The following is a 20812-nucleotide window of genomic DNA, read 5'->3' on the forward strand; positions in this document are numbered from 1 at the left end:
TTCAAGGTCAGATTGGGGTATATAGTTAGACCTTACCTTGTCTAAAAATTAAAACAAAACAAAACAAAAAACAGCAACAACAATTACTCTGTGTGTGTGTGGGTTTGTATAGTCTTGATAGAGATTGGTGATAATTCTGAATTGCTCTCTCCCTATAGGAAGGTTGGTATTAACAACATTATTGCAATATTGCAATTAAAGAAAAGGAATAAAGACTTTCAGAGGATCTCTATCTTTTTCCCTTTTCTTTGTTTTTTTTTTTTTTGTTAAGGTGATACTTCACCAGCTCTCTACCTCTACTACTTCCCACATAGCTGGGTATTATCAGAATTTAGTATCATGCCAGCTCCTATTTTGAGACAGGGTCTCACTAATGTTTTTGCCAAGACTGGTTTCAAACTGCAATCTTCTCATCTCTTGCCTCCAACTCAACTGGGAATACAGGCACGTACCATCACACCCAGTCCGAGACTCACTATTTTTTAAACCAAGTTCTAGTACTATTGTGGATTGTGGATGGACATTATGACAGTAGATGAAAGGACTAATTGCTCTTCTAGTTGAGGATATATTAAAAACTGTACAAATGTATACATAGAGTAGTCTTGCTTACCATTTTCCAAAAAGTGATTTAAATACTGATAAAGCAACACCTCAAGACATGGGTATCCTCGTTTTCTAGCAATGGAAAAAGCAACTTGACCAAAATACATTTGAGGAAGGTCTGGCAGAGCTGCTGAGAGGGGCTGAAGTTGGGTATATTACAGTCAGTACACAGTAGCAGCCACAAAAGTGAACTCGTCTCACATTCTGGAGACTGAGGCTTCCTGGAGCCGACGTGATCCAGGAAAAGCATGATGGCATCATTGCAGCCCGTTCCCGAAGAGGTCCATCCGATGTATTGTGGCACTTACAAAAGCAAGCATCATCAGGAAGGATGTTAAAAACAAAACAGAAGCTATAATCTTAAGAGCATCTGCACACACACACACACACACACACACACACACACACACACACACACACACACACACACAAAGACACTGTAATTCATCTGCTCCAGAAATACTCCATGAAGTTCCAGCCATTAAACCTTGAAACCATCATAATGAAACTGGAAGCTATCCACAGAATGTCACAGAAGATCTCTAGGGTTTGAAAAGAAACCGAAGAGACCTTAAAACACTTTAGCCTAGAAATATAAAATGTGAGCGCTGGTAGACCAGAGTCTATAAAGTCACAAAGGAATAGCCTGATGCTGGTAGCTCATGCCTGAAATCCTAACTAGTTAAGCTGAAATCCAGAGGATTGCAGTTGAACATCAGCCTTAACAGGGAAGGCGGGGAGATTCTGTCTCTAAAAATAATCAGCAAAAAGCAAAGTTGGTGGTGTGGCTTAAATGGTAGAGCTCCAGCCAAGAAAGTAAGTCAAGCAATCACCAGGCTTTGAGTCACTGGAAGCAGAAAGTGAGGTGTTTTTAGGTATGGCCTGGGTATAAACTATTCCATGAAATGGAGCTTCCTCCAGAAAAGAGAGTCATTGAGTCAATTACTGTCAGGAATCAATTTCAAATACAATGTTCTCCAACATAATTTTTATTTTATGGGCCAATCTAAAAATTCTCTACTGCTAAAGATGGGGAGAAAAAGTACAATTACTAGACTAATTAATAAATACAATCTTGTTTTCTAGGTAAGCCCATGAGCCAGATACAGCTAAGGGTGTTTTTGTTTGTTTGTTTGTGGAATTTCACTCAATGGGAGCTTACTACCCTTAAAGGCTACATTCAAACATTGTCCCTGTAAGATGTGACAGGTTGCAATTTACAAGAATGAGTGCAATAATACTTCGCACTGTACCTGCTTTTCAGAATCTTGTCCCTCCTCCATTGAAAGGTAAATTCTATAGTCCTTCATCTTGAACTTTGATTCAGCAGAAATGACCTCTGAGCCAAGGTTTCCCCTCCCCGGCCTTTTCCTGTCATGGAGCCAGCCACCAAACTGTAGGGAATTCAGAACACATGAAGAAATGCAAAGTCTCAGGGTCCAGCCCCCTGCTAACTACCAGTACACAGTCAGCACCAACTTAACATCCAAGAGAGTGAGAAGTCTTAGACATGAGTTCTCTGGGCTAAGGGTGTGGCTAACCTGGTAGAGTACCTGACTTATAAGTGCTAAGGCCCTGAGCTCAAAGCCCAGGACTGCCAGAACTGGGTCCTTGGAGTAAAGGTAGATTACCCTGGCAATGCCACACTGACCAGCTTTGCTTCCTGAGCCTTGTCCATGTTCAGACTTATAAACAAAATAAATAATCTTTGCTCAAAGTCACTAATTTGGGGGCCATTTGTTGTATAACAGTAAATAATGAAAATGGGGGTATACCTGTACTCCCAAAGATTCCTTTGCACATCTCCCCTTCTTTACTCACCTAGTTTGTACAAGACCCTGCATTCAGTTGCCAGCACCACAAAGTAATAATAACAGCAACAATAAATGCCTAAGACTTTCTCCAAAAGCAGAAAAGGGGAAATTCAAACAAAGAAAAAAATAAATTTCTTTTTAGTTTGCTCTGTGCATTTAAGATGTCATTATCAAATTTCCCTTTCAGAGTTCATTTCTGGGCAGAATAGTTGTTAGAAACTTCCCTATTACAGCTGTCACAAAGCACACCTTCTCTAATGGTATTTCCCAAAGGTAAGGAAGTGCCTGGTTCACTCTGCATTCTTGCTTTCCTTTATAAACATTACAAAGTAAAGTTTATGCTGTTGGTTGGACACTGGAAGCCTAGAAGGACACACAAAATGAATCTAGCAGTCTTTTCAGGGTCCCTCTTTGTTTGGGGCTCCTATCAGAAAGATGAAGTGAGAGCCATGCCTTCCGTCCAGAAGAGCAGCTGCTAAGGTCTTTGGTTGTCCTTTCTTTTCACCTTGATTCATGGAACCAGTGCAACACATATCAAGGCCTGGGTAAATATTTGTGAAGTGCATGAACTTTGTTCTCTGCCCTTCAATTCTCTTAGGAAATCAACTTGGGACTTGAAAGAAGTTCAACAATTCATTCTCCAAAACTGGTTCCGTTCTGGAGCCCATTGCAAAATGAGTAGCAAGGCCACAAGAGGAAAAGGTGATGTGCAAATTTCACAGAGTCTGGTAGAAAGTGATTATAGTTCAGTGAGGAACAACATATAGATTTGTACCCAGTCATTACCACTCCGTGAAGCAGTTGAACGTTTGCAGACTGATTTTTCTAAGGATGTTTGTCTTACAGCCAGCTACCCACATGACCTGCCCTTGCTATGGCCTTCTAACCAGTCCCATCTCCATTATTTGCTGGCCAGTTTTTGTTCTGCTGACTCCACTCTCTTCTTGCCTATCCCCTCTCCCTCCTTCCCTCTTCTCCTGGCCCAATGTCCTCTCTCACATTTCTTCAGGAGTGATCATAATGAGGATCCTTGTAGAATCCTGAAAGAAGAGTATGAACAAGGATGTGGGCCAGACCCTGAGACCTGTAGCCACTTTAGGGCTAAGGGAACTCAAGTTGGTAGTGTCTGTGCTAATGATCCAGGAATTGATCAACTTCTCTCTAGGGGAGGAAGGACAGAAGCTTCCAGATGAATTGACATCTCTCTGGGCTGTGGCACAGAAGCTAGAAAGTTTTCCTAACAGCTATCTGATTCAGGTTTGATTTGGCAGGTCAGTTAACTTCTGCTTCCTGACTTCCTCAGCTGAAAAAGGAAGACTTCACTTCCTAGTTAGCACAATGCTGACAAGCAGGGGACAGCAGAGTCAATGGTTCACAGATCGGTTCCCACCAGTGACAGGCCACCGGTATAGACACCTTCCCTAACAATGTGAAAGTCTTCTCTGTACCCAGTTTCCTCTTTGGAATACAAAGATAGTAAGAGGCCCAATCTCACAGCTGATGGGAGAATTAAATGAGATGATCCTATCCGCCAAAGTATTCGGTCCCCATAATGAATGTAGATTGTTTCACTGACTCTTGGCCGTATCATTTAATCCGTGTCACCAATCCATGACCCAAAAAAGCTGGAATTACCAGATGGTCCTAGAATGAGAGATAAACACTAGCTCATTTAACAGACAAGAAAGATAAAATGTCAGTGGCAAGGCTGGATGTCCTACCCAGGGCTACTGGATTCATTAGTGAGAGGAGTTACAGCTCTGGTCTTCTGATGGTAAGGTCAGGGGCAAATCTCCATTTTCATTCCTTTGAACACTGTGTCGGTATTTTTATCCCCAGATAACCCTTTCTTGTTCTAGTTTTAACCGGAAGACCAGTTCCTACTATTATCTGCATGCAAGCTGGCTAAGTTTCCTGCTGCTCCCACAAAACCTGCAGATAACCTCCTTTCTCCAAGTCCCGGCAACCCCACCCCCACCCCGCAAAAAAGAAAAAGAAAAAAAGCGAAACAGGAAAGGTAGCCGCTTTCTCTGAGGCAGCCACTAATGGGGACAGCAGGTGGGGCGGGGAGGGTGCTGAGGAGTTGCAGCTGCTGGGAAAGGTTGCCCTAGTAACCGCGCGGGTTCCATTCAGGAAGCCAGCAACTCCAAGATGCGAAATGATCTCCTTCAGGCGGCTCCTCGCAAGCACAAAAGAGCCCCCAGAAGAGCCCTGGGGTGGCGGAGGAGAAAGGGAGGTGCACGCTGGGAGAGGAGGGAGAGGAGGGGGGAGGGGGCAGGCTGTCAGTTACAGCCTTCCACCTTTCAGAGAAGAAAAGGAAGGAAAGAGAATAGCTCTTTGGGTCGTTAAGCCTGTGCGAACCATAAAAAAAAAATACCCCACTCTTTTAACATGAGTCCTTTTGTGGGAACAGAGAGAAACAGCCCCCCCCCAGCCCCCGTCCCAGCATTCACCAGCCTTCTGAAACAATATGCCAGCAGACAGGGGGAGAAACCTGAAACTTTGGACCATTTATGGGAGCTCTACACTCTACTTGCACACTCCTTTACAACGACTGGAGGTGATCAAAAACACCGTTTGCTCCCAATTTATTGGAAACTTTTTTTTTTTTTTTTTTGCTTCACAGCTTGAGTTGCTTAAATGCTTCAGGTTCCCTCTCCCCCAGTCACCCCAAGACACTTGCTGAATGGCCAGGCCTCAATTATGCTCCCTCAACACTGTGACCCTGCATGGCTTCCTGCTATTCATATGTGTTACTTCCCCTTTGTGGTAATGGCTTGTGGCATTTGGCCAGAAAACATTATTAATTTCAGAAGTGGACTGACAAACAACCAACCCACAGCGAGCTCTGGGAGGAAGTGTAGAGGAGGCCAGCTGTTCCCCTGAGCCAGAGCAGTAGGAACTCAATGTATGCAGGTTGGAGGGGGAAAAAAAAAGCAAAAAAAGATAATCCACAAAGAGAAATGCACTAAAATTACCCACAGTCCATGTGTGTGCATATATATTATATATATATATATATATATATATATATATATATGAAAAAAGAAATCAAAGAGAGGGGGGAAAGGCACCCAGCTACTTGAGCTGCAGCTGGACAGGAAATTGCTAAGGCTGCTTTTACAAATCCCTACTTTGAACAGGCAGTTTAGGGAATGCCAGGAGCGGAAACTGTTCAGAACCGGATTAACAGGAGCCAAGTTGAAGTGCAACCCCATTTCTCCTGTGTTTCTGCTGACTTGGGAAACCCAACTACCAAGACTAATTTTGGTTATTTGGCAGTTAATTTGCTTTTAATTGCAATTAACTTGCTTTTATACTGAAGCTGCTTTGAAAAAAAATCATTTTATGTAATCGCTATACTGTGAAGTGACTTGCCTCATAAATTGTACTAAGTAGTTGAATGGCTATTTCCCAATGTGTCTGATGGGTGAAAACCTTTCTCCTCAGAGAATAAGTTCATGTCCAGAACCCCAATTTTGTGTTCTATCACTTTTGATCCTATATACCTAATTTTACTTTTTATACTCAGGATATGAGGAAAATGGCATGTTAAAAAGCCTTTAGCTTACAAGAAAATCACAATTATCTCTACCTGAGATTCATTAAGGGCTCCTGATCTGCATTCTCTACTAGTCAAAACACAAAAACACACTAGACCAAAGATGGCTAAGTGTCATCTCCATCGCCAATTTGTAAATTCTAAGGCTACCTGCTCATGCTTGGGAAAGCTCACATGCCAGACACAAAACAGGAAAAGGGACAGGGCATTCAGATTTGTCATCCCAACACCCATGAGTAACATGCAGAATTGTTCCAACAGTTCATGACTGGAAAAAATGATTATTCCCACTGCCTCCCTGGGTTATCAGGCACTTACTGAAGACGATCTTGAAGTGAAGGGCAGAGAGGTGAACATGTGGCTATCACCTTGTTATCTGGCAGTTTAAAAAATAGCTATCTTGAATATGCAAATCTTATACCTCAGCAAAGTATATACTATGGGGAGGGGGTGAAATACATTAAATAAGCCCCATCCACACACCTAGAAAGTATTGTGTATACAGGATTGTTCATCCATCCTCATGTGGGTATAACTAAGGAGATCTTTTTAAAAGATAGTACACACTTAATAGCCAAAATAGTTATTTATTAATAATTTAAGGTTTTACATTCTCATAATAAATTCCAGCTCAAAACTTTACACCACGAACATATGGAGCAACTCTCTTATTCACAATCAGATGCATTCCACCTAGCAAATGGATACCCATGCTCTCAACACACACTTCCAGTTTTATACAAATTCTTTCAAAGAAGGAAAGGAACCAACCCAAAGTATTGCATTTGAGATGACACTCCCTGAAGAATTTTTGTACAGAGGTAATATACTGTTTAGCACAGCTGAAGTTAAAAAAAAAAAGTGAGCCCATGATTTTGGTGTCTTTCCCAGATAACCCCTTTTGATTGAGACAACACAAGTCAGAGTATATTACAAAGGTAAGGCATAGTCAAACTACATTAAGAGAAAAAAAAAAAATCACAATGATCAGACTTCATATATATGAAAAGACTTTAGACTGCACCATAACAAGGTCTTAGTGATAATAGTGTCCATGAAAATGTCCTCAGAACTGGTATAAGTCGTGCATGCTTGCAAGTAACCCTTTGGATTAGAAAAGAGCCAAAAGAAAATTACTTTTCTTCCCCTTCTTTTTGTTTTAACATGTGGCATACTGCTCTTTCTCCCTTTGGATTTCTTTTAACTCTATCAAAGAAAAAACAAAACCCCTACAATCCAAACAAATACTGCCAAGTGATTGAAGATCAAATATTTACAATAATCAAATGGAGTATCAGTTTTTCCTTTCCAAACTGATACTACAAATACAGAGCTGAAATCTCTCTTTGGCTCCACTATATGCAAAGTTGAATCAGTCTTCACTGAAGACAAAATAGTTAATTCCAGATGCAAAAGGAAAACAGCCATACAAGGCCCTAAAGAACACATGCCTCTAACCCTACCTACCCCATTTGGTCCTACCCTATGTACCTGGAAGTCCTGAATTCCAGTCCCAGCATGGGGTAGGCTGTACACATGGGTGCAGTTACACATGGGTGCAGAGCAAACCTACTGTCTGTATCCAGGCAGCATGTCCTGTTCTTCCATAGAGAATGGAGCAAATCTCTCTTTGTAAATAACCAATTCCACAACTTGGTAACCCTGTCTAATACAGACAGCTGGTGACATTTTGACACCTAGGGCCACACACAAAGAAAGCAGCCCAGCTAGTGCTGCCAAGAGAAACTGCTGAAGGAATTGGAAACTCCCAGCAAGGACAGGTGTGGTGCCTTTCACGTGGACTGCAGGGAGTCCACCTGGTACACATTCTGGTTGGAAGGGGTGGTGAAATAGAGCTGCTGTGCTGGCACCCGGTTGTCACAGGGGCTGCTGAGTCCCAGGGTCCTCTCGAAGTCTAGCAACTGGCCCATGAAGTTGAAGTTAGGGGAGATGTTGGATTTCTTCATCTTGACAATGTCATAAGCATCATTCATGGACAGATTGAGCTTCTGCATAAGATAAGCCACTGTCACCGTGACAGAGCGGCTGATGCCGGCCAGGCAATGTACCAAGACACCACAGTTCTTGCCCCGGGCTTCATCTGTAAACAACAAAAAAAAGCAAGATTTCACTAGACTGAAAACTTCATGAGCAGACTAAAATCTGAATTTAAAAAAGGGGGTCTTGAAGGCAGCAGAAAAATATATTCATGATAAATGACAATGACATATTTCAGATATTTTTCTGAAAAGGGAGCTTTTGTATTAAGCCTTTACCAACAACAACAAAAAAGAAAAATTCTTAAAAGTGTGCATTCTTTGCTTCAGCCTATGAATACCAGAAAGCCTGCAATATGGCAGGGAATGCATTTTATACACACAAGCAGATTGCAAGGGTCTATTAAATTATTCTCCAACTGTTGTGCAGCTAACAATGGAGGTATTCAGGCATTTTAAAAGAGAGAGGGAAGTCACAGGGGACAGCCCATTAGGAGGAACAGGATGTCGACATGGCCTGAAAATGAGTTCCTTTGTAATAGGAAATGCACTACAATGCCTGGAGATTCACTTCTCGCAGGCTCCCAGCCCACACTTCTTCCTGCTGTGATCAGGTTACCTACAGTCTCTGTTACCAGTATCACACTATCATTCCGACTGGATAACATTTAGCATTCATGCAGCTTTCCAACTAACTTGGGTGTCCTAAAATAACTTTACATCATTTAAAATAATAAATCAATTATAATGCTCTGATTACTGTTTGCAAGGCCACCTCCAATTGACTGGAGGAAAAAAATCTGCTCGTGCACTCCTGCACTCTTTTCAAATGACTGAATTTGCAGGAGGCTGAAACCTTGTTTCAAATACACCTGTGGCCTCCAGCTACATCAAAAGAAAGCATATCCGAATTTAGGGGCCTTCCAAGAAACATTAGAGATCTGCTGTATTAACAAAATTAGCAGGCAACTGGAATGATCAACAGTTGAAACACTGAATAGCTAAGTGTTTTGCATTTAAAAGTCAAAGCAAAGCCTGTTAAGTCTCACCTATGAAAGAAATGGCCTCAGGGAAAAACTGGGACAAGTTTTGGCTCCAGTGATCCGAGATCGGAATTTGCTTGTATTTGAACTCTCCTGCGTTCTCAAAGAGATTGGGCAAATTGGGGGTGACATTCAAGATGTACTTGATGCCGAACTCCTCCAACACGTCCAAGTTGGTAGAGTCCTTGGCACAACCCAAGTACAAGAAGGGCAGGATCTCCACGGGGAAGGAAGGCTGGCTGTTGGACAGCGGGCTGCCATCCGAGTCCGTTGCACTATTGGGGTCTCGGTCAAGGTCAGACTCGATGTCTGAGGAGGAGTCGGAGCTGATCCGCAGGCCCCCAAGCCCCAACACTGGCAATGGAGGCGAGCTACTGCTACAGGAGCCGTCTAGATTGGTCTCGCAGTGCAGGGCAAACTCGGCTTGGAACTTATTGAAGCCACCTGCCAGAACAAGAAAAGCAATCTTGTAACCCGAGCAGCCGTAGTAATTTTCACAGCTTGTGAGAACCGCAGCTGGGAGCAGAAAACAACCAAGACCCTCCCCGCCCCCCCCCCCCACACACACGGATCCCCTGGACATAATCAAATAAAGGAGAAATACAACTGAACGTGCACATGTGGAAATGTAACAAATGGGCCGCTTAAGTCTTTTTTTTTAATCCAGAAATACACAAAATGGCAACTTTTCTGAATATTGGGGGAGGGGGACCTAGCAAGTGCTCATCTATACCACCCCCCACATACACACAGTATCTTTCACTCTGCACATACTGAGTTAAAAACTGAACTAGAGAGAGAGGGAGGATATTCCGGGTTTGAAAACGCACGATTCGAGATAGACAAACCAGGGGCGCTGAACGCGGGCGGATACCACGCGGGCCCAGTCCTCCCGAGTGGAAACCTCCGGCTACCCGGGCGGCCACAAGCCGTTGGCTACTTAGAAGCGGCACCGCAAAAAGCAAAGTAAATAAACCAATCATTTACAAGCCCCCAGGCCAGCCCGGCGCGCGTTACCTTCCAGATAGAATGCCCGGCAGCCCTCGTCCTTGAGCTTCTTGAGCAGCAGCCCGAGCACCGACTCGCCGCTCGTGTTTTCGTTCCAGTCGCTGCTGCTCTCGTCGTACAGCACCACCGTGTCGGTGCCGCAGCGCCGGGTAAAGCGGTCCCGGTCCTCGCCGCGCGTGAAGAGCGCGCGCACCGGCAGGTTACCCTTCTGCAGGCGCCGCAGCATGATGCCCGGGATGGCCACGTTGATGGCCGACTCGATGTGCGACGACTCGTACAGTTCCTGTGGTCGGCAGTCCATCAGCAGCAGCCGCTCGTTGCCCAGTTCCAGCTGCTCGTTGAGCCACGCCACGGTCTTGCTGATCGCCATTTCCGACGCGAAGGGCACGGGTCTGAGCGTATCTATCATGGGGGTCGAGGCTGCGGAACGAAGGGCCGATTGCCTACCAGACGCCCCTCCGGGCAGGCATAGACTGAGCGCGCTGCTGCACCGAGCCGCCGCTCTCCGAGCGGGATTTAATAGCGCCTGGCCTTTCCCAAGCGGAGGCTAAGCGGTTGGGGAAGGCGAGACACCCGTGAAGCCGTCGGTCCCAATGCGCCCGGCTGCAGCCGTTCGCTCTTTGGAGTCAATGAATGTGTCTCAATGAAGCTGCCCAGTTTTGTTCCTCCCCCAGTGAATGAAATCCAATTAATTCGGACTCTAGGCAAGGGGGGGAAAGGAAAAAAAAAAAAACCAACCCACAAAAACCCAAGCGGCTCTTAATCCCCTCCCTCCAAGGTTGCACCTCAAATCTACCCTGCTGTCTTTTCTCCCCGGATTATTCAAGCCTGGATTTGTTCCTAGGACTCAGCCCGAGCACACCCCCAGCGCGAGGCAGCTCCTCAATGGATACAAACAGCGAGCGTCTCAATGGATACATTCTCTCGGCCAGCCAATGAGCGCGCCGCGGAAGGGGCTGTTGCCGTGGGGACGGGCCGGCTGGAACAGGTTGTGTTGATGAATTGTTAATGAGTTTGTCATTCACAAAAACGGAAAGGAATTTCCGCTCCGGATAAGCCCCAGTGCAAACAAGCTGCAACAGCGGGCTCGGCGGGAGGAAGGAGAAAGAAGAGGAGGCGGTGGTGGAGGAGGAGCAGGGCACAAAACCCCGGGCACTTCAGTGTCTCATGTTTCCTTCTGTTGAGAGTTCACACTTCGCGTCGGAACTTTTGCGCACAAATGGAGCAATTAGCATGCACAAAAGCCCTCGTTCGCGACGCTTGTGCTCTCAAGCTAGCTTTAGGAAAACGTGTTCTTTTTCCCTTTTTTATTCCCTTCAAACTCACTTGGATCCAATTCGCCTTCACCCCTCCCCCCCGCCCTCCTTTAGGCAGTGTGTGGCATTTGTTTGCCTGTTTTAAAAGCCCTGCTCTGTTTGCTCTGATGTTCTTTTCACCGAAGCCGTGTTGGGGCTGGGTGAGCTGCCTGGGCTTTAGTGACCCGACGATGTGTTAAATGCTAATCCAACATCTTTCGGAACAAGCCACGATTTTGTTTAAACATTTTTAAAAGCAACCAAAGAAAACTCTGGTTATCCAGAAAAGTAGCCGAGTCTTTTCTGTTTTCTTCAATGGTTAAAAAAAAATGCAGGGAGGAGGGAGGAAGTCGCTGGATAGTTTAATAGTTCTTTATTCCACTAGGGCAGCGTGGGGGAATTAAGTGCCATTGTTCCCGAGGTCTAAGTCACCCCCGCCTCACGGTCACCCACTGCGCACTGGGGGTGGAGGGGGTAGGGAATCGCGCTCCTTAATGACTTCTGAGCAAGGAACAAGTCTGGCCAGGCTTCCTGGACTAGGTGCCCTGGGATGCGACGAGGCAACCCTGGCAGTCCCCACCAGCAGGGAGGATGGAGGAAGTCGCCCGGCCAGGCCTGCACACTGGGGGAGGGGGGGCACCCAGCAGGCTAGCTCGGTGATTGGCTACTGTAGACAGCGAGGCATGTCAGAGGGGAGCCTTCCTATCCGAACCCCACTCTCCCGTCCAGCGCTGGACCCTTCAGAAGCACCACACCGCGCTTGCGCGCTCTGTGTCCGGCCACCCGCCGCCGCTGGCGCGCGGGTCCTTGCATGACCCTGTCTGTGAGCAGCTCTGTGGGTCTGAGCTCCCCTAGGATGGCCCTAAAGGAGGTGGAAGGAAAGCCAGGAGTGTCCGTGGCGACCTTTCTGGCTCACAGATGGGGCGGAGAGTCGCAGAGGGACGCCTGTGTTGCCCTCCTGCGTGGCCCGCGAGTTAACTTGGCAAAGGCGCGGATGGCCGGCGAGCTGCGTCCGGCTCGGTCCCGTGGCGCCGCCGAGCGGGGCCGGGCGCACTGGAAGCCGGATGGAGGTGGGGCCGGGCGGGGGCCGCGGCGGCGGGGAGGCGCTTTCCCGGCGTGCCCGAGCCCTATTGTTACATAAAAGTGCCGAGGCCGGCTCCTCCCGAGCGGAAAACCACCTGTGTGCCCCAGACGGGCGGTGGGGCTGTGGCCGGAAGGCGCGGGTCCTGATGCGGCCTCCCCTCCCTCCCTCGCCCCCCGCCGGCCCCGGCGGAAAAAAGAGGCAGCGCTTTGTCCGGCCGCTGCCCGGCGGGCGGAAGCGGGGACCGTGGCCGGCCGGCCCTGCTTTGCGCCCACTCTGAACACCAGCCCGGGCGCCTAAGGTCCTGGGGGGGGGGGGTCTCTCCTAGCACGACGCCGGGGCTCCAGGGTCCCGCCTGCGGACGCCCCCGCTGCAGTGTGCGTTTTTAGTCACTCGTTTCTTCCCTGTTTTGGAAAATAGGATTAAGGGGGGGCGGGAAAGGCAGATTCGAGACCCAACTTGCCAATTTTGGAGCTCTGCTGCAGGCAGGCAGGCCGTGCCGGGAGGAGCGGGTTCTATCAAAGTGGGGGTTGCTTGGAGCCTCTCAGCGCCGCCTTTTTTTTCGGGGTGTGTGTTTGGGGGGGGGGGGAGAGGGCAGCCCTCAGAACAAAATGCCCATATTTCACTGGATAGTTTCCAGTTCCAACTGGAGGAAGGTTTGAGCTAGAACTGACGCCCCCGAAGCCTTCCCCATCTGTTCACAGACTTTCCCACCCCGAATCGTGGCAGTCGTTGGGACCCCCGCCTGGAAGGAGGGAGCAGAAATGAGGGAAAAAAGCAAATCATCCAACCCAGGTCCTCCAAGAGGAGAGGAAGATACATTGGGTTCTGTATGTCTGTGAAGTGCAGTCATGTCGGTTTTGTGCCCAGGCCTGGCACAAGGCTTGGCGAACCTGGAGATCAAAACATTTAGTTTTGCTCAGCTTTTGACCCCTAGGGCATTGGGGCAGCCCTTCTCATTTTATTAAATGAGTTTTATTAGTATTCCCATGTTATTTTTATTATCCCACTTCATTAAATGGGTTCTGATGGGGGGGAGGGCTAAGAAGAACGTTATAAAGGGTCCCTACTTCCTCCCAGAAGGGAGACTTTGGTTACATTTAACTGTTTAAATGACAGTTCTTGCTGACATTTTAAAAAATCATTTAATATGTAGGGTTGCTGTGTTAAATAAGCTTAGTAAAATGTCCGAACGTTGTTGTGGTATACCATTAGCTGTTGGTAGTAGTATTGTTTTTAATCGTTTGAATTGAGAACTGGCAAAACCGCCAGAGCCTTTTAGTAGAAATATTTATCCCAAAGACACCGTTTAAGGTCTGCCTTACAATCCCACCTGTTCCCCATCTACAGCAAACCCTTTTGACAGGACTATTCTAACAAGACCACCCATTCCAGTTTAGCTGTCGAACAAAGGGGGCACTGATGGATTATGTTAAAAAATTCTATAGCAAAGTTAACAGGTAGACCCAGCTACATCCTCAATTGTCTTCAACTCTATCAAATGTTTACATGCATAATTTTGGCCCCTCTTCAGAAATCCTATGTAAATTATTTCCATTCACAGAGATGAAGGGCTTTGCCAGAGGTCTATTAGCAGCAAAGGTAAGGAGTCCCTGATTCCCAGGCTCACAGGGTGCTTTGGACAGTAGAGTCACCTCCACCAGACTTTTTCCAGCCTTAGATTACTCTGTTGTATTCACCCTACAGACTTCAGAAATAGGAAGGGGAAGCATCTTTGCTTGCTCCATTTACAAACCATTGCTTTTCTGTTGCACACGGCTCTTCATTAGTCAACCATTCACAAGAAGAAGCATTTTTTTTCTTTCCTTAGAATGTGTCCTAGATTCTTATCCTCTGAACTATGATTACTTATCTAGTAGCACATGGGCCACAGTTGAAATTGTACCGGGCCACTCACCAGTCCTGTGTTAGAGAGAACTTGTTGGGCCTCATTCATGTAATCATAGTCTAAGTTACAGGAAATCCACAGAAAAGAAGGGTTGGCCTTCCTGAACCTTACATTCATATAAGGACAGACAGTAAACAAAAAGATTTCTGTTGGAAGCTGTTCGGCTATGGAGAAAAATGAAAGCAAGAAAGAGAATCAAGTGTTATGTAAAATTAGGAAGATCTATATCCCTCAAAGGCCAAACTGATACTCTAAAAAGCATATGGTTTGCTGGGCACTGGTGGCTCATGCCTATAATTCTAGCTAGTCAAGAGGCTGAGATCTGAGGGTTGTAGTTCAAAGCCAGCCAGGGCAGGAAAGTTCTTGAAACTCTTAACTCCAATAAACCACCAGAAAACCGAAGTGGCACTGTGGCTCAAGTGGTAGAACACTTTGCCTTGAGCTGAAGAGCTGAGGGACAGCCCCCAGCCCCTGAGTTCAAGCACCATGACCCACAAAAAAAAAAGTATAGGGTTCCAAGTGGGTGTTCAAAAGATGATCAACACAAAAAACACTGCTTCAGTCTTGTATACTGCTGACTTGATGCGGTGATCCTGCCTGCAGTGTCACTCTCCTGGCACTCCAAGACAGGCTCTCAGGAAAAGCTTTCTCAAGAGCTAAGGATCCTAGGATGGGAAGAACTATGGGCTTTCTTATTTTCACAGACTCCAGGTGCTTTCTATGGTATCATTCCTGTGGAGGGTGGTGGTGGTGAGGGGGCTGTGTTGAAGGCTGGAGAACACGGCAGGTCTTCTGAAAGAAGTGCAGAGATGCCTTTGAAGTCCTAGTTTCTCTACCTGTAACACAGGCACCAAGCTCCTACTGTTGAATCCCTCCTGGTAGATTCCCTGGAAATATCCTAAAAGTTGATAGTCTTTCGGTTATAAATTTTCTCTGGGCCAGTGCAGTCCAAATTTGCCAGGTTTCCTGAGTTAAAAGGCCCTTAGGATTTTCACGACCCAAGTGAGTTAGCAAGCCCTTTAATCTTCTTGGAGTAATCTGGCTAAATGTAATGACATTAACACATCATGTGAAAATAGTTACACAGATTTTCAGTGAATAAGGAGAAGGTGTTTTGGAAGGCTTGGCTTAAATATAATCTCTTAATATATTCAAGGTTTACTCTTAGAGTTTCCAGGGAAACTCCAGAAGTGACAGTGACTTTTGGAGTAGATTTAACTATTTGAAAGATACAGTTTGAAATCAAGTCATACACACACACACACACACACACACACACATGTACATATATATTTATTTAGGGGTGCACAAATTTTACCCTAGATTTCCTACCTCAAATAAATAGCAAGAAGTAACGTCTGAACAGCAGTAACTTGACCCAAGAAGCCTGAGGAACCAACCATAAGCTGTACAGACAGAAAGCTAGGGTTTCAAGTAGCTCCCGACTGAGACACCACTCAAGCATCCCCAGAGAACAGCAATCCTGGTTTACAGTCAACTTGCTTCTCCATCAGCTTGCTGCAGGAGCTGAGAAGCTACTAGTCCTTGTTAAGTTAATGATTTCTCTAAACAATGTGGGGGTGAGCAGAAAGGCAGGTTAGGTTAAACTGCAGGGAAGAAGTGACCAGGCTTCCGTCACCCATCCTCCACTGGCACATGGGGGTGGCAAGCCTGTCCCAGCTTTCTTATAAGCAGAAAGACACTTAGCACCTTGTCAAGGTGATGGACTTCAGTGAAAATATAAATGAAGCAAGCTGAAAGGCAGACGTTAGCCAATTTGACTATGCTTTTAGAAGCAGTGGTGACTGTCATTTCCATTTTCTATCATGTGATGCCATGGCTCATTGATTTACATTTGGGGTCTTGTGGAAACTTGATCTACACTCTGCTTGTTGAAGGTGGATAGTCTCTAGCAAGGAAATGCATTGAAAGATAATGTCCATTGCTGTCGGCTGTTTCAATTCCATCCCTCCCATTAGGAAAACATTCATTGATTCTGTTATCTTGTCTTCTTATGAAATAAGAAATATAGAAGTACGTATAAATAAATAAATCACCAGGAGACTGACGTTTCTGTAGTACTGCCAAGCCCATTTGCCTTTTTCTTTTTTAAATTTTGGCAAAGATACTATTTATTGCACCTTGCATCACATTATAGTATTTCAGAAGTTCCATGTACAGTTTTTATTGGTATGGCTTACACTGACTTCCAGAAAGACAAAGGACTACACAAAATCATCTTTCCAAAGCCTTCGCTGGTCACATACCGTGGGTGCAGCGTGCTGCGAATATCTGGGATGCATCTATGACAGTGTGTTTCCCTCTGCCCCCTTGTCTAGGCCATATTTCCTCTGGTGAGTTTCCTTCTCACCCTGTGTTCCTATAATCATTGGCCCAGGTATGAGAGTACATATTACTGTTGTGTAAGAAACTTGGTTACTTTTCTAATTGGATACTATTTCCTACTGCCCAGTTTTTGTATCAGCATTCTGTGAAAAATAGATTGCTCACAAAACAAAGAGGGCTCTTTAGCTCAGCTTCTCAAATTTACTCATAAAGTCTCCAAGAGTATACGGAGAGAACCCCAAAAGCCCCTAGAATCCAATCTAACCAACATTACTTTAGGCCATTTGGTGGATTAATTATAAAATTTATCTCTTGCTATATCACAAACATAACAGTATGGTTATAATTTATTCTGTACCCAGGTTTGTATATATTAAATATGATATGCTAGCCCTTCAAAGCAGGTATACTCTTACTGCAGTATTTTAAGTGGGAAATCCTGGGCTCAAATGCTCAGTTTTAAGCGGGAATCTACCCTCAGGTCTGTCTCTTTAAGCCTCTTTAGCTCCTAGTGCAGTTCCTAATCAGAGTGGCACTAAAGCATGACATTGTGCAGCCTATTATGAATCCAACCTGTTATATAATGGCAGCAGTTACGTAGGTTGTTAAATTTTACCTTACTCGTCCAACCGGGATTTCTGGAGTCAGACCAACCTGGATTCTAATCTGAGGTCAGCTGTTTCAAGCCATATGAGGGAAACTAGCTAATCTCCCGGTGCCTCACTGTCCTCGTCTGTAAGATGGGAATTGGACCCCACTGGTCTACTGCAGTCAGTAAATTTTATTTGTAAATATGTAGGATTAATTTGAAGATAATACAATGCATTGTCTTCTACCTACTTTTACTGGTTACACTCTTAATACATGCTTATTCACCTTGCTAGAAAGAGTTGATTCTATAATGAAAACCACTGCAGTGTGAATTTAGTTTTGTTCAGATAAACAAGGCATACAAAATTACAGGGGAGATTTAAAGAAAATCAAGACTCAATTGCTTCATCACTACCTCTCTTGGTTGCTGAGGTAAGAAGTCTAGAAATTAACGTTTCTCACTATGCCAAGAAACCTGGGTAAATTAGGACACCAAGAATGCCAATGGTATCCCAAGGATTTCCCATCAGTCTAGGACTTGACCCTGTCTGTCACTGCTGGCTTTGGTTCACAGCTACTCCTATGGACTGCAGGTTCTACAGAGGAGGACTGGAAATCTACTGGCCTGAGACTCATATCTGTTGTCTCTGGAGTTGTGTCTCCCATGAGAGCATGCATTGATTTTCTGAGTCTTTACATGTAAGAAATCTCATTCTGTGGGAATTTCCTTCCTCTCTCTGACTTCGTGTCTTGCTTTTCAGGAGCTTTTAAGATGGAGAGGGGAAGTTAAGAATTAGATATGAGAGCCACTGTCTCATAACTAGAAGGAATCTTCCATTCTGAGTGAGGAACGCTGTGCTATGAATACAATGTGAAAAGACACCCACCCAGTCACCCAGTCCTGAGTAAGAAGTCTACCTGCTCTGCACAGTTCCTGCTGCCATTTTTATTATAGAAATGGTAAAATTCTAGCAACATATTTAGAATATATATACATGTATAATGTCTTGCATGTTATGCATGTATATATACATGTCTAATATATATAATTCGATACCTTAAATTTCTGAATATTCTTTGATGTAAAGTTATCTGTATCCACCAAAAGTTTTAGATTTCTCATCTAAACTTCAAAAGTCTAAAATCCCTGCTAGGTCTTGCAAAACCTATCTTGCTGGTTTCCCAGGGGAAAGGGCTTCCAGGTGGAATTTCTCTGCTCTTTTGTTGTCTACAGGGTAATCTATTTTTAAAGTAATTTAGGATAACTACTGTGGTACTCTAATGTTTTAAGGATGGATGGTTAGCTGTGACATTTTAATGTGAATGAAGATTTTTGAAATTAGCATAAAGAAGGTTAGAGAAATTATTCCTATTGTTAAAATTGATAGGCTTACAATACATAATTGTTACAGGAGGCATGACTTGATCCACAGAGCTTGCATAATCAAGATTTAACAAGGCAGGTAGCCCACCTGCATATGTCATAATCCAGCCTTCCACTCAGGAGTCTAGGATCTTGCCCTCCTGGAAACAAAAGCTGCAGGGTTTTTTTGTTTTGTTTTGTTTTTTGAAGGTCGTGGAGCCTGAACTCTGGGCCTAGGTTGTCCCTCAGCTCTTCAGCTCTAGGCTACTTAGCCTTACCACTTGAGCCACAGCACCACTTCCAGCTTTTTTCTGCTTATGTGGTGCTGAGGAATCAAACCCAGGGCCTCATGCATGTGAGGCAAGCACTCTACCACTGAGCAACCTTCCCAGCCCATGCTACAGGTTTTTTATTTGGGAACATCACTGCATTAGCTTCAGCAGGGTTCTTTACACAAGATGCTGTTTATGAACGTACTGAGGGCAGAGAAAAGGGCTATTTTCTGTATAGCTACCTACATATGACTTTTGAGGGAGAGAAGGGTCTACTTACATTTAGTATGAGATTTACCTTTTTTTTTTTTTTTTTTTTGGTCCATCATGGGGCTTGAACTCTGGGCCTAAGCGCTGTCCCTCAGCTCTTCAGCTCAAGGCTAGCACTCTACCACTTGAGCTACAGAGCCACTTCCATTTTTCTGGTGGTTTATTGGAGATAAGAGTTTCACGGACTTTCCTGCCCGGACTGGCTTTGAACTGTAATCCTCAGATCTCAGCCTTCTGGGTAGACAGGATTACAGGTGTGAGCCACCTGTGCCTGCCTGAGATTTACTTTTATAGCAAGAGAGGTAAGGGTACTATGTGGAACATCAGTACCATCAGTATTTGAGACTACTGATTTTTTAAAATTAGATTTTTCTTGTCATCAAGTAGTTGTTCAAAGGAATTGCCATCCAACATATCCATTTGGGATACAAAGCATCTTGGTGGATGTCACCTCTTCCATCATTCTCTCCCATCCCTTCCAACCCAAGCTCTCCTCTCAGTTTTCTTAACTTCATAGGAATACATTAAATATTCTCCCCCCTCCCTTTATTTGTCTACCCCCTTCCCTTGACCCTCTCTCACCTTTCAAGTATACATTTCCTGGTATTCATTTTATTGGACTGTGAGTTAGTTTTCTATAATGCTTCAATTCTCCCTTGCTAATACCCTATTTTGGTTAATACATAGGATGTACACTCACATATAACCACACTCTGTTTACTTGTACTTTTATAAATTATTACTAGCTTCCAGTTATGAGAGAAAACATGTATTCTTCAAGGTCTCTCTGGGCCTGATTTACTTCACTCAATTTTTTTCCAGGTCTATACATTCCTTTGCAAATGATATAATAATACCTCCCTCTCTCCCTTCCACCTTCCCTTCCTCCTTCCTTTCTTCCCTCCCTTCCTTTTTATTATTTTTTTATTTTTTTGGGGGGGTCCGGTCGTGGGGCCTGAACTCTGGGCCTGGGCGCTATCCCTCAGCTCTTCAGCTCAAGGCTAGCGCTCTACCACTTGAGCCACAGCGCCACTTCCGGCTTTTTTCTTTTTGCGTATGTGGTTCTGAGGAATCGAACCCAGGGCCTCAGGCATGCAAGGCAAGCACTCTACCACTGAGCCACCTTCCCAGCCCCTTCCTTTTTATTTTTGTCAGTCGTGGGGCCCTGAACTCAGGTCTTGGGCATTGTCTCTCAGCTCTTTAGCTCAAGGCTAGCACTCTACCACTTGAGCCATAGTGCCACTTCCAGATTTTTTCTGCTTATGTGGTGCTGAGGAATTGAACCCAGGGCCTCGTGATGCAAGGTAAGCATTCTACCACTGAGCCACCTTCCCAGACCTACCCTCCCTCCCTCCCTTCCTTCCTTCCTTCCTTCCTTCCTTCCTTCCTTCCTTCCTTCCTTCCCCCCCTCTCTCTCTGTCTCTGTCTCTCTGTCTCTGTCTCTGTCTGTCTGTCTGTCTCTGTCTCTGTCTCTCTCTCTCTCTCTCTCTCTGTTTCTTGCCAATCCTGGGGCTTAAACTCAGGGACTGTGCACTGTCCCTGAGCCTCTCTGTGCTCAAGGCTAGCACTCTACCACTTGAGCCACAGAGCCACTTGTGGCTTTTTCTGTTTATGTGTTACTGAGGAATCAAACCCAGGGCTTCATGCATGCTAGG

The 20812-nt window shown here is 45.2% G+C and overlaps 1 protein-coding gene across 1 annotated transcript; it reads right to left on the reverse strand.

The window, feature by feature from the left end:
- Positions 1 to 6549: 6549 nt before the first annotated feature.
- Positions 6550 to 11127, reverse strand: Dusp6 (dual specificity phosphatase 6). Its single transcript, XM_042693098.1, has 3 exons — positions 10040 to 11127; positions 9029 to 9466; positions 6550 to 8083 (listed from the first exon to the last, which is right to left on the reverse strand). The coding sequence occupies exons 1-3, from the start codon at positions 10437 to 10439 to the stop codon at positions 7776 to 7778; spliced, it is 1146 nt and encodes a 381-aa protein (XP_042549032.1). The 5' UTR covers positions 10440 to 11127; the 3' UTR covers positions 6550 to 7775.
- Positions 11128 to 20812: the final 9685 nt, after the last annotated feature.

This window comes from Dipodomys spectabilis, unplaced genomic scaffold, assembly GCF_019054845.1.
Source record: "Dipodomys spectabilis isolate Male_0828 unplaced genomic scaffold, ASM1905484v1 ptg000163l, whole genome shotgun sequence".
Classification (NCBI taxonomy): domain Eukaryota; kingdom Metazoa; phylum Chordata; class Mammalia; order Rodentia; family Heteromyidae; genus Dipodomys; species Dipodomys spectabilis.

Bases quoted from the DNA above. Each gene is read 5' to 3' on its own strand.
- Dusp6 (XM_042693098.1), bottom strand. From the start codon at position 10,439: ATGATAGATACGCTCAGACCCGTGCCCTTCGCGTCGGAAATGGCGATC. The intron at 9,467-10,039 runs GTAACGCGCGCC...TTGTTCTGGCAG, and splicing joins CCGGGCATTCTATCTGGAAG to GTGGCTTCAATAAGTTCCAA. The intron at 8,084-9,028 runs GTGAGACTTAAC...TGTTGTTTACAG, and splicing joins TGAGGCCATTTCTTTCATAG to ATGAAGCCCGGGGCAAGAAC.